The sequence below is a fragment of the Juglans regia genome, chromosome 4, assembly GCF_001411555.2.
Source record: "Juglans regia cultivar Chandler chromosome 4, Walnut 2.0, whole genome shotgun sequence".
In the NCBI taxonomy this organism is placed as follows: Eukaryota; Viridiplantae; Streptophyta; class Magnoliopsida; order Fagales; family Juglandaceae; genus Juglans; species Juglans regia.
This window is the reverse complement of record NC_049904.1, coordinates 29094560-29107455: the sequence shown is the minus strand read 5'-3', so window position 1 is coordinate 29107455 and position 12896 is coordinate 29094560. Positions and strand designations below refer to the sequence as shown.

At 31.3% G+C, this 12896-nt stretch overlaps 1 protein-coding gene across 2 annotated transcripts; it reads left to right on the top strand.

The window, feature by feature from the left end:
- The first annotated feature begins 7460 nt into the window (after positions 1-7460).
- LOC109013189 (nucleobase-ascorbate transporter 2-like) lies at positions 7461-11546 on the top strand. Of its 2 annotated transcripts, XM_018995184.2 has the most exons (14): positions 7467-7583; positions 7831-7941; positions 8059-8156; positions 8348-8524; positions 8964-9064; positions 9164-9239; positions 9344-9403; positions 9615-9799; positions 9944-10040; positions 10110-10255; positions 10336-10427; positions 10525-10602; positions 10696-10856; positions 11088-11546. In XM_018995184.2, the coding sequence occupies exons 2-14, from the start codon at positions 7851-7853 to the stop codon at positions 11298-11300; spliced, it is 1575 nt and encodes a 524-aa protein (XP_018850729.1). In that variant the 5' UTR covers positions 7467-7583; positions 7831-7850; the 3' UTR covers positions 11301-11546. The 2 variants fall into 2 exon arrangements, with proteins under 2 accessions (XP_018850728.1, XP_018850729.1); XM_018995183.2 differs by having other exon boundaries at positions 7461-7941.
- The last annotated feature ends 1350 nt before the right edge of the window (positions 11547-12896 follow it).

Below are 12896 nucleotides of genomic sequence, written 5' to 3'. Positions count from 1 at the left end.
TTGAGCTACTAGGGTGCAATTTGTGAATTCCTTGTAGAGAATGGCTCTTTGCAATCTGTGACTAAGACTGTCTCAATTCTATGTTATTTTCTTGCTTGCATTTCAAACACATACCCGAACCCTCATTCAACTCAAACACCAACCTTTAACCTCATATTGTCGAATCTAGGTTTATGGGAGGAGATCTTGTGTTTCTCTTGATCGGTCTAGGAGACTTCATCATTTGGATCTAAGGAAATGAAAACTTATGTTTAAGGGTTAGACCGAGGCTCTTAACAGACTACAAATATCATTTCTCTAGATGATATGAATCCATGATGGCTAAAGTTATTACAATTTACAACATTAGCATCCTATATATTCACTAGGAATCGGAAATGATGGACCTGGACGGCGGGAAGTCACATGCTCCCTCAAGTCGTGTTTGAGCCATTTTAGAGTTTACAATAGTTTTTTTAAGAAAAAGGACAGTATTCCAATTTTTAGAGTTTAGACTAGTCTCACTATGAAATATAATGAATCATTTAGCAGATAATATTAATAATTTAATGTGAATCTATATTTGAATTGAACCAAAAGAAAAGAAAATAGTATCTGACATATATTATTAAATTAATTTGTTTGGTTTCAGGTGGATCATGAGGATCAAAGAAACCAGGGAAAGAGGCGGGAATCTGTTTTATGCAGCTGGGGCTCATAATGTACTTTTATGATCTGTTGCTAATGCTGGCGCTGGATACGTAGCTTTAGCGTGAGCTTTGTTATCATCTTTGAAGAATATATATATATATATATATATATATATATATATATATATTATCATTTTCTTCTCCTAGTATTCAAATGGTGACGTCACCTACATGTAATATATGTATAAATCACATACATGTAAATTGACGAAAGTTTTTGTTGCTACATGAACTTGAGTTGATCATTCAAAGGTGAGCTTCCCTGGATTATTTTGCGTCATTGGCCATTTCATTCTCATTTAGTCGCTGTAGTAAAGAGTATTTTCACTAAAACACTGGATGGTCCATCATCATGTGGCAGGCAGCAAAGACAGTGAGAGGCTGAAGAAAAAAGATGTAGTGAAGGGAAGGTGGAGATCAGAAGATCATCCTGAGCCATTCAGTTTACTACTTACCGGTGAATTACCATACAACATTTCGGAGTGGATAGATCCATTTTCTTTTTCCTCAGTTAAAGGCAATGTACGAGCTGCTTTGTATTTATTTTTAATCGTGCCTCATGTATATGGCAAAAATGAAAATGCATATATTTTCTTGTCGCGTCATTGCCTTAGTCCTCATGATAGCTATAACATGAGCTTAGGACCAATTTCATCTGTTTTGGTAGGAATCCTGACGGGGTTAATTGTTCTATTTTGTTTTCTTCCCCAATATAGTACAACAAGAACAGGTACTTAAGATTATGGGTAGTAATATGTGACATAATCCATTAATCTAATACGAACACGATAGGATAAAGCGGGTTAGGGTTTAGCAACGGGTTCAGGTCAAAACGGATTGACTGATCCTTTAAAATAAAATTGTTAGAATTTTAATTTTGATATTTTTATTATTTGGATTGTAATTTTAGACTTGTAGTTAATTTTATATCTTTTTATAGATATTGTAATTTTAACATTTATTTAAAATTATGTTAAACTTAACTAGGTCAAACAGGTTAATTTTAAGTCTGTTCAACTCATTTATATAAACGGGTCAAAGCAGATTGACACTATACGATCCGTTATGTTAATAAATCATGTTAAGATTTAAAATTTTAACACGATAAACTTAACAGATTGAATTAAGATTGACTTATATAATATAATACACATATCTTGACATGAGACAAACTTCTATCAACACGATTTGACACCCTGCAGTTAAGACTTCTTGATTGAATATTTGCAGCCAGCGTAGGTAAGTTAAAGACAGCTTGTAGATGGAGCAATTATAGGCAGCATAAGTGTGTTGAAAAAGTGGCAAGGTTTTTGCTCTCCAGCTCTAGCCCTAGGCTCTAGCTCACTCGTTTCTCTTTTCTCTGACTTCGGTCCTTCATAAAATAAGTGATCTGTATATGCATGTTCCAAATTCAAGCCGAAAGCGATATCAGGAGCCCACCATGTCAGCTGATTCTCTCTCACACACACAACACAGACAGTACTGTGTAGCCACATGCATCTCTCATTCTTGATTAATGGCATGGCATCTTAGAAATCATATTCTTGTTTTCTAGGAAACGAGGACTCGGATCTCAAGATCAGTTGGACCCAAGGATATAAGTGGCCATCCTAATGCAAATCATTTGCTCGAGTTGAGTGGTCATTTTTCCTGGCTCTCATTCTTTTTCGGTCAACATCGGAGCTGGTATCTGTAAATCATGATTTGCCCCCACTAGTTGTATGCTTTGTTTTGGTCCTTCAAAAGCAAGCAATATATGCTCCCGAGTTACATGCAATGCTTGTTTTCCTTGTTTGTTTTAACTTTTGTTATAATCTATTCTTTTTGTGATCATGTATCATCGATCGTGATTTAATTTTGCTGCGCGCTTTCCACCCCTTAAATATTTTCAAATGCTGTTCTCTGTGCTCAAATAGAAAAGGCTTCTTCCAACATTCTTTTGAATATTTTCCTTCTTCTTCTTGATTATGCATGTTTGGACATAGACTCCTGTTAGTTGACTCAAAACAAAAGAGTTTCTAACTGCTAATTTGTCTGACATGAACGATTTCATTATATTATCAATTTTCTCAGCCGAGTAATGATATTTTTATGCCTAATAATTTATAGGCCAGTCATTTTCAATTGTCCTTATCATACTACTGGAGTTGAATAATACGTACTTCTACATGATCACCCTCCAGAATTTTCTCGGCTGTTAAGTTTAAGGTTTCTAGTATTTGTAGATATAAAATAGGTCAGACGATTCATTCGGCAGTACTTAACTATGCAATGAAGTCTTTTCTCTTCTGATGGGTTAGATCTCTATGCAATGATTGATTGGGGACATCCTTCTGAGCAGAACAGTACAAGTTTTGATCGTTGTTTCTCAAGAAACAAACGGCATTACAACGATGTACCTTTAAGCAATTGGATTTCCTGACCTTCCGAGGAGAAGAAATGCTTATATATGTATGAGAGATAATAAGATATATAGCTTTTTGTTACTCGTGAGGCTTTTTGCATTATTATGTAAAAGAAATGCTTTTTGCAAAGATATTTTTTTTTCCCCTCGCAAAAGAGGACGTTACTTTCGTACATTTTGTCGGATAAGTCTCACTTATGACAAAGGAAGAGTTCTCAATAACTGCACGATCAGTATTTGATACTTTCAAGTTAATAAAAAATAATTTTATTTAAATGCTTTTACACTACATACTAATATAATTTGATTTAAAAAATAAATTTTAAATTTTAAATTTTACAAATTAAATTATACTATATAGATGGCGTATTATCCTTTAAATAGCATTACTCATCTCTAAAATCTAATCTCTGAGTGAATTATATTTAGGGTACGTTTGGGTGTTGAGAAGTGTTGAGAAGTGTTGAGAATGTTTGTGAATAGTTATGAGTAGAGATTAGAGTGAGTTTGTGGGTCCCATTGAGAATATTTTGAGTTGTTTGGATGTGTGAAGTATGTTGAGTTGTTGACTTTTGAGTAGGTAGTTGAAAAATGTGTAGGTCCCATAAATATTATAGTGATTTTATTTTTAGTAATAAATATTATAATGATTTTATTATAATGATTTTTTAATATTAATAAATATTGTAGTGATTTTATTTTACTTTTATATATAATAATGATAAATATTATAATGATTTTATTTATATATATATAATAGTAATAAATATTATAGTAATGTTATTATTTATTTATATATTATAGTGATTTTATTTTTAATTTATATATAAAAGTGATAAATATTATAGTATTTTATTTTTTATTTATATATAACAGTGATTTTATTTTTATTTATATATTTTAGTGATTTTATTTTTTATTTATATATAATAGAGATAAATATTATAATGATTTTATTTTTTATTTATATATTATAGTGATTTAATTTTTTATTTATATATTATAATGATTTAATTTTTTATTTATATTTAATAGTGATAAATATTATAGTGATTTTATTTTTTATTTATATATTATAGTGATTTTATTTTTTATTTATATATTATAGCGATTTTATTTTTTATTTATATATAATAGTGATAAATATTTTTTATTTATATATTATAGTTATTTTATTTTTTATTTATATATTATAGATTTTATTTTTTATTTATATATTATAGTGATTTTATTTTTTATTTATATATTATAGTGATTTTATTTTTTATTTATATATTATAGTGATTTTATTTTTTATTTATATATTATAGTGATTTTATTTTTTATTTATATATTATAATGATTTTATTTTTTATTTATATTTAATAGTGATAAATATTATAGTGATTTTATTTTTTATTTATATATTATAGTGATTTTATTTTTTATTTTTTATTTATATATATATAGTGATTTTATTTTTTATTTATATATTATAGTGATTTTATTTTTTATTTATATATTATAGTGATTTTATTTTTTATTCATATATTATAATGATTTTATTTTTTATTTATATTTAATAGTGATTTTATTTTTTATTTATATATTATAATGATTTTATTTTTTATTTATATTTAATAGTGATAAATATTATAGTGATTTTATTTTTTATTTATATATTATAGAAATTTTATTTTTTATTTATATATAATAGTGATAAATATTTTTTTATTTATATATTATAGTGATTTTATTTTATTTATATTTAATAGTGATAAATATTATAATGATTTTATTTTTTATTTATATATAATAGTGATAAGTATTATAGAATGTTTGTGAATAGTTATGAGTAGAGATTGAAGTGGATTTGTGGGTCCCATTGAGAGTATTTTAAGTTGTTTGGGATGTGAAGTATTTTCAAAAGTACAAAAATATTTGGAAAGTGTTGAGAGTAGTTTGGCACCCAAACATACCCTTAGTCTATCGATATTTAAAATATCGATATTTAAAAGTTTTATTGTATTTCATTGTGGCTCATAATTTCAAGATTTCAATTTGTTTTGGGTTTTGTAATTAAATAAAGTATGTGGACTCTTTTGTATTAAATATTAACCAAAATATATGCAGAAACTATTAAGTTTTTATTATAGCAAATCCTTACCAAAAAAAAAAAATTGCTCAAACTTGCTAAAACAATACCAAATAAATCTCACAGCTAAATGTCCTCCATTTCATAATTATTATTGAGCTACCAAATCACATAAGTTATTAATTGAACCTATTTACTCTCCTTTCCTGTTACATTCACACAAAAATTTTATAAAAAAATTTTTGTAATTAAATAAATCACATCAAATCACATTAATTTATAAAATTATTTTATTATAATCTGTTAATTGCGATTAAAATAATTTTTTTTATTAATCTAGGATGTGCAGACTCAATCTTGAAGCACTCCATATTTGTTTACATCTTCAAGCAAACAACTTTTTCCCATTAATTATTCAACTTTTTCTTTTTTTTTTTCAATCATTTTTTGGTATGAAAATCCAAAAAGATATCTTGAAATCTGGCAACATCAACCCTGTATGAGTAATTATACTTCTTTCTTATACTAGAAGCATTACAGCCATAAAGTTATTTATAAAAATAAATTTATAAATTAATATAATTTTATATACTATATTATATATATTTTATAATAAAATTAATTTTATAACTTATCGTATCACATTAAAGTATATCAATTTATATATTTATTTTTTTAAAATTTTTAGATGACTAAACTATTTTTACTGCTATTCTTTTCTTCTTCGGTTTTTTTTTTTTTTATTTTACAAAAGCTGGTTAGCAGTTGGCGTCTTGGGAAGAATCAGATGAACAGAGCAGTAAAACTGTAAAATATAAGGAAATAAGTAAAAAAAATTTGAGGTTTTTATGTACGTAAGTAGAGGAGCTCTGATTTCGATGATGTTTGTCTTTGGCAGGCATCCGAAAAAAGAGACGTTAGAGATTCGCACTGTTCCTTCACACGTTGGGGGTCTGGTCACTGGTCAGTGGTCACTAGACTCACTACCCCCTCTTTCTTTATACTCATTACTGTGACATAACTGCTTTGAGGTACGGAAATTCCAGAATTTTTATGTAAACTAAAATAAAGAAAGAATCCATTATCTTTTACTCTAATTATCAATTTTTTTTTCTTTTTTTTTTTAAATAATATCTGCATGTCAGAGCTATCGATATGTGAAATTTTATATTTATAAATTTATTATATAAAATAACACGTCTTTAACACCTTGTATTTTAAAATCATGTTTCTCCTCTCGGATTAAATGATAAAAATATCTATGCCATAAACATGTTCTTTAAATGAGAAAATACCAATGTTATAAAAATTTGATTTATAAAAGATTTTAATTTTAAATTTTTTTAACAAATCAAATATTATCATGTCAATTAAATAGAGGATGTGTTTTGCATATCAAATTTTTTAATTTTTTTTTTAAATTTAAATCTTTTTAAGAAGAAAAATAATTAGAACCCAAACAAAAATACGGAATAATTCTTTTGAGAAAAATAGAAGAAAAAAAGGGTGTAATGATTTTATTTTAATAATATAATAGATTTCCTTTATTACCTCTCGCAAGTCTATCACCTATCAAAATTAAATGGAGGATGGAGCATGTTAAGCACTAGATTGAGTTTAGCATATCTTTTAATGATCTCCCCTAATGATTCTTTATAATTGCCTCTCCAAATTAAAGAGAATTTGGGCAAAGAGTTGAAAAGAAAAAAGAAAAATAAAAAAAAAATAGGGTGAAAAAGTAGAGGTTGACTGAAATTATGATACCTAGCCCACCTGAAACTAGGTGGAAAATGATTCAATCATTTTCCTTTCTATTCTTTTGAGGTGAAAATACAATAATTTAGAGGAAAAAAGAGGATATTTTAAAAAGAGTAATTTTATTGATTAGTTATTATTTATTTTTATAATTTTATTTTTACAATTTGTTTTTTTTTATAGAATATGTAAGTATTTTTTACAAGATGTAAAGCTGTTTTTCATAAAGTATAAATATAAAGTAGTGAATAATAACTGTTCAGGAGAAGTTTTCTTCTAAATATTCAAAATTGGAGTTTTTATTAATTGATAAGGTGCTTGCTTGTTTCTTTCTTCTTCCAGGATTGGTAAATATTGGGAGCAGAAAGAAAGAAAGAAAGAAAGAAAGAAAGTATTATATTACAGAAGTGGAGTTGTGAAATTTAATGGGAAACAGAGAGGCAACGGTAACATTCAGTTTGGAGGTTCCTTAAGGGGCAGTTTGCGGATATGAAAATGTTAACGGAGCTTTTGTATAAATAAACAGCAAAGCAAAGGGAGATAGAGATGTAACTACACTCTCTCTCTCTCTCTCTCACCCACACGCAGAAAGTGTGACGACGATTGCAATTTTTTCTTTGCGCATCCTCTTTCTCACTCCATTTGCAGTCTATCTTCATCTGTGATCTCTCTCTCTCTAAACTTCTCTTTCAATCTCTTGCTTTTGCTTCTATCTTCCATTAGCTTTCTTCTTTCTGCTTTTCACCTTCATTGACGATTTGACTCTCTCTCTTTTTTTCTTTTTTTTTTTTGCATTGGTTTTGTCTTAGTTCCATTGCACTCGCTAAGCAAAAAACCCCCCGAGAGGATCTCTCTCTCTTTTCTTTTCTCTCTAACACATTTGTTTTACACCCATTTGGATTTGGTAGCTAAAGAAGAGTTTTTAGCCATGGAAGCTCCGAAACCAGAAGAGATAAGCCATCCACCAATGGACCAACTTCAAGGTCTAGAGTACTGTATTGACTCAAATCCATCATGGGGTATGACAAGTTTTTCAATCTCCTTTTCTCCCTTCATTGGGTTATTCATATACTGAGTTCTGGCCCATTTTTATGTTCTCTGTTTCTGGCCCTTCTCATTTTTGCTTGTGAAAACAGGGGAGGCAATAGCTCTGGGTTTCCAGCACTACATTTTGGCCTTAGGAACCGCGGTTATGATTCCATCATTCCTTGTTCCATTGATGGGTGGCAATGATGTGAGCGGATTCTCAAAGTCATCGGTTTATATTTTAGATTGTTTTATCATTTTCGTTGAATATATATCTCACTTATTTTCGTAGTTGGAAATTACACAATTAAGTAAATCATGTTATCTATTATTTTTAATTTATGATCAGCTAAAATGTGCTCATAATTGGTATGGCTTTTTGTTCTTTTGATCCTTCAGGATGATAAAGTGAGGGTGGTTCAGACTCTACTTTTTGTTGAAGGTATTAATACACTTCTGCAGACATTATTTGGAACCCGGCTGCCAACCGTGATCGGAGGGTCTTATGCATTCATGGTCCCCATCATTTCCATAATCCACGATAAGTCCTTGATGAGCATTGACGATCCTCATCAGGTTTGTCCAAATCTGTATACCACTTTTCAGAGCTCAGTTTTGTATTATTTTCCTTCAAGCTGGACTCAACATCTGTGAAAAAGACGTGTTCTTTCGGCGGATACTTCCCGCTTACCCAATTGGCTTTATCATAGCGGACAAAAATCAAGATAGGCACATATGGTTGAGGAGTTCAAACAAATCAAAGGAGTGTCAAATCAACATAGAAAGGTCCAAGATTAATAAAGGTGTGCGTGTGTGCTGGTGTGAAGGGTAGAAGTTGGCAGGTCTAAGTGTATTTATGAACATGATCCTATATTTGAGCAATTAATGTTTCAATTAGCCTTAACTCTTATCAACAAATTGCAAGGACAAGCTCTGCCGATTTATTTAGCTGCATTCGTTTTAGAAGTGTTTTGAATTGTTTCCAAAAACTAATCCTCTTGGCATTTATTTCTAGAGATTTCTTAACACCATGAGAGCAGTCCAAGGTGCTCTAATAGTAGCATCAAGCATACAAATTATTTTGGGATTTAGTCAGATGTGGGCCATCTGCTCCAGGTACTTTCCTCCAAATAAAATGAGTTTTCACCCTCTTTAGTCAAAAGGTATCAATTTTTCAACCTCATTAATTTATTTTTTATTTTTTTAACATTTCAGGTTTTTTAGCCCTCTTGGAATGGCTCCGGTGATTGCGCTGGTTGGTTTTGGCATGTTTGATAGAGGCTTCCCTGTGGTATAGTACATAGAATATTACAGCCACTTTTTTAATCCTCAATATTTCCTAATCATAATGAAAATGTCGCTCATACTTTTTTTTTCATCATTAATTTTTATCAGGTTGGTCGGTGTGTTGAGATCGGCGTTCCCATGCTTATTCTATTTATAATCTTCTCCCAGGTACTACTGTTTAAAACAAAATTTCAGATGACTTATAAACTTGTTCGAATACTGTAATAGCATCCTGGTGAAAAACATAGTAAATAATAATAATAAGAGATGCCAAAGTGAATAGCTTGCATACTTCCATGTTAATTGTGTCAAGTCTGGTTTTGCTATAGAATGCTCAATAACGGTGTCTGTTTTTTTTTTTTTTTTTTTTGTTATACAGTACTTGAAAAATTTTCAAGTAAGGCAACTGCCAATTATAGAGCGGTTTGCTCTCCTGATATCAATCACTGTGATATGGGCATACGCACACCTCTTGACAGCCAGTGGCGCATACAGACATCGACCAGAATTAACCAAAGTTAACTGCAGAACTGACCAGGCCAATCTCATTTCTTCTGCTCCATGGTTGGTAGCTAAACATTCTCGTAGCTAAATTACATCCCATATCAAATACATATTCATATAATGTAACAAACCAAAACCTGACACTATTAGGACAACCATTTATGCTTTTTTTTTTTTTTTAACCTTGAAATTGATTGCTGTCAGGATAAAGATCCCATACCCTCTTCAATGGGGTGCTCCTACCTTTGACGCTGGTCATTCTTTTGGAATGATGGCTGCCGCTCTAGTTTCATTGATTGAGGTATTTACTTGCATCAGCCATAGTTAATCAAAGTGCAACACATGAAAGTAATGTTGTTTGCATTTGCAGTCAACTGGTGCTTACAAGGCTGCATCGCGTCTAGCAAGCGCTACACCACCACCAGCTCATATTCTTAGCCGTGGTATTGGATGGCAGGGACTTGGGATTCTGCTGAGTGGACTCTTTGGAACATTGACTGGCTCAACAGTCTCTGTGTAAGTATTATTTGCTTTGTGGTTTTTAACTTCCTCACTTATATTCGACAACTAAACTTATTCTTTATGTGAAACAACAGAGAAAATGTAGGGCTTCTGGGAAGCACTCGAGTTGGAAGCCGCAGGGTTATCCAAATCTCGGCTGGTTTTATGATATTCTTCTCTATGTTAGGTGAGTCACAGATTATGTTATATATTTACCTATATATAATGGCGTTTTTTGAGACTAATATAATCGCTTTTTAACTCCGATTCCTTGATTCCTGCAGGAAAATTTGGAGCTTTGTTTGCATCAATACCCTTCACCATATTTGGAGCAGTATATTGTGTTTTGTTTGGTCTTGTTGGTGGGTATCATGATTTTACTTTCTTAATACCAATTTATAGTCTCCTCCTCTCGTCTCTGCACTGTGAGTGTTGATCTATTTTTGCTTTTTCAGCTTCGGTGGGGCTGTCATTTTTGCAGTTCACAAACATGAATTCGATGAGGAACCTCTTTATCACGGGTGTTTCCTTCTTCTTAGGTTTGTCCATACCTGAGTATTTTAGGGAATATACAGGCAAGGCTCTTCATGGTCCTGCACATACCAGTGCTGGATGGGTGAGTTCGACTCTTCATCTCTACTTGAGCTTATTTCCCACATAGAAAGAGAAATAACAGTCTAAAAGTACAATCAGTTCATAAAAAATTCTAAAAGTATTTTCAAATTATTATTGGATTGAAACTTTTTGCAACAACTAGAACAAAAATGCTTTGAGCTTGGACTGGTGTGTATTATTTAACTTCAAAAACCTCTCCCTTTTAACTTCTTGTGTTTTTATTGATGTGCAGTTCGATGATTTCCTTAATACAATCTTCTTCTCATCCTCGACTGTTGCATTGATAGTCGCAATTTTCTTGGACAACACTCTCGACTACAAGAACAGTGCCAGAGACAGGGGAATGCCATGGTGGGTTAAATTTAGGAACTTTAAGGGGGACAGCCGTAATGAGGAGTTCTACACCCTCCCTTTCAATCTCGACCGTTTCTTCCCTCCGTCTTGAAGAAGTGGTTGTAGTGCTCATTATTAAGAAAGAAGGATGTTAAGAGGAAAAGCATCATTTCCTGATAAGAATTACATGATGATCACGATTTCAGTGAAAGAAGGGAGGGGGGTGGGGGGGGGTGGTGTGCAACAAAAAGATCCATGTGTTCTGAATGTTTGCTTTCCCTTCCCTCTTTTTCATTGCTTCAAAGTGTAGTTCTGACTCGGATTATTTCGATATGAAAGTCACCTAATTTTTGGTGTACTTAGGTTTTGAGCTCAATATCCGAAAATGGCATGTATGGGGTCTTGTGTCCCAAAACATCAGCAAACGTCCCAAATGATATACATATATATACGAAGAAGAAGATAAAACTCGACTGGTTATTTGGAATATAAAATGATTCATTGCATAGGGGGGAAAATAAAGGACAAGTCGCAGCAACCGTTACAGACCCCCAAATAAATGACCAGAAAAAAGAAAAGGGCCAATGAGAGAACATTATAGAGAACATCCAATGAATATTGGGATTTGAAATATTGGGTTTTTTCGATGCCTTATGGGTTAAAGTTCAAGTCATTGAAGAAATTAGTCTACATTGAACTATTTATTGTAAAGTCTAAATAATAATAAATTTTTTTAATAAATTTTTTTTATATATTTGTAAATACACATTCCATATATTAATTAAAATTTGTCCATTGTCAATAATTATTGTCAATAATTACTTGTGAATAAGAAGGGGGAAAACCGAAAAAGACATTGTTGAGACTCTAACTTTGAAAATTCCTCTAGAATTATTATAACTCAAAGTCAATTTAACTAGTCCAATGAAGGTTATTTATACAAAATTTAGCTATATTTTAGATTTCATTAGCATTTGGCCAGTGCTCTTATATCCAATATTATTGGCAATTAGGGGCCCCATGCGGGCGGGGGGCGCACCCCCTCCCACACCCTGCTACCTACTGTGGAAAATAATTGAAAAAAAAAACAAATCGAAAAAGAAAATCAAAACAATGTATATATATCATATGAGAGAGAGAGAGAGAGAGAGAATAGTGACGGGGGAGAAAGAGAGATATTTTCGAGGGAGGAAGAGACTTGACCTTTGCGTGCCGCTGTGCTCTGTGATCGACACCACCACCATGCTCTGAGAGAGACTGGGAGCAGTGAGAGGCAGGAACGGCTAAGAGAAAGGGAGGGGAAAGAAAGAGACGGGAGTATAGGGAAGGATTAGGTTTAATTGAAACCTAGCCATAAACGACATGTATTATTTTAAAAAATAAAATCTAAATTAAAACGACGTTATTTTATTAACGATTTTTTTAAAAATATATGTATGTATATATTTATATATATAATTATAAATGATAGTTAATTGGGGCAGGGGCGGGGGATTGTGCGGCCGAGCCTAGGCTCAACATGCCCCCCACATGGTGTAGCAAGGGTAGCTCGTGCTGCCCAAGCGAAGAAGCTGGGGTGGGCGGATGGGAAAATAACAAAATATAATTTGTTTTAATAAAAAATATAAATTTTAAATTGTCATTATTTGATATGTTATATCATATTATAGAACTCCTTTTATTATAAAATAAATCTAATATAATATAT

Excerpts from the sequence above, each read along its gene's own strand:
- LOC109013189 (XM_018995183.2), top strand. The coding sequence starts at position 7,851 with ATGGAAGCTCCGAAACCAGAAGAGATAAGCCATCCACCAATGGACCAA. Across the intron at positions 7,942-8,058 it reads TGACTCAAATCCATCATGGG|GGGAGGCAATAGCTCTGGGT; the intron begins GTATGACAAGTT and ends TTGTGAAAACAG. Across the intron at positions 10,041-10,109 it reads CTCTAGTTTCATTGATTGAG|TCAACTGGTGCTTACAAGGC; the intron begins GTATTTACTTGC and ends TTGCATTTGCAG.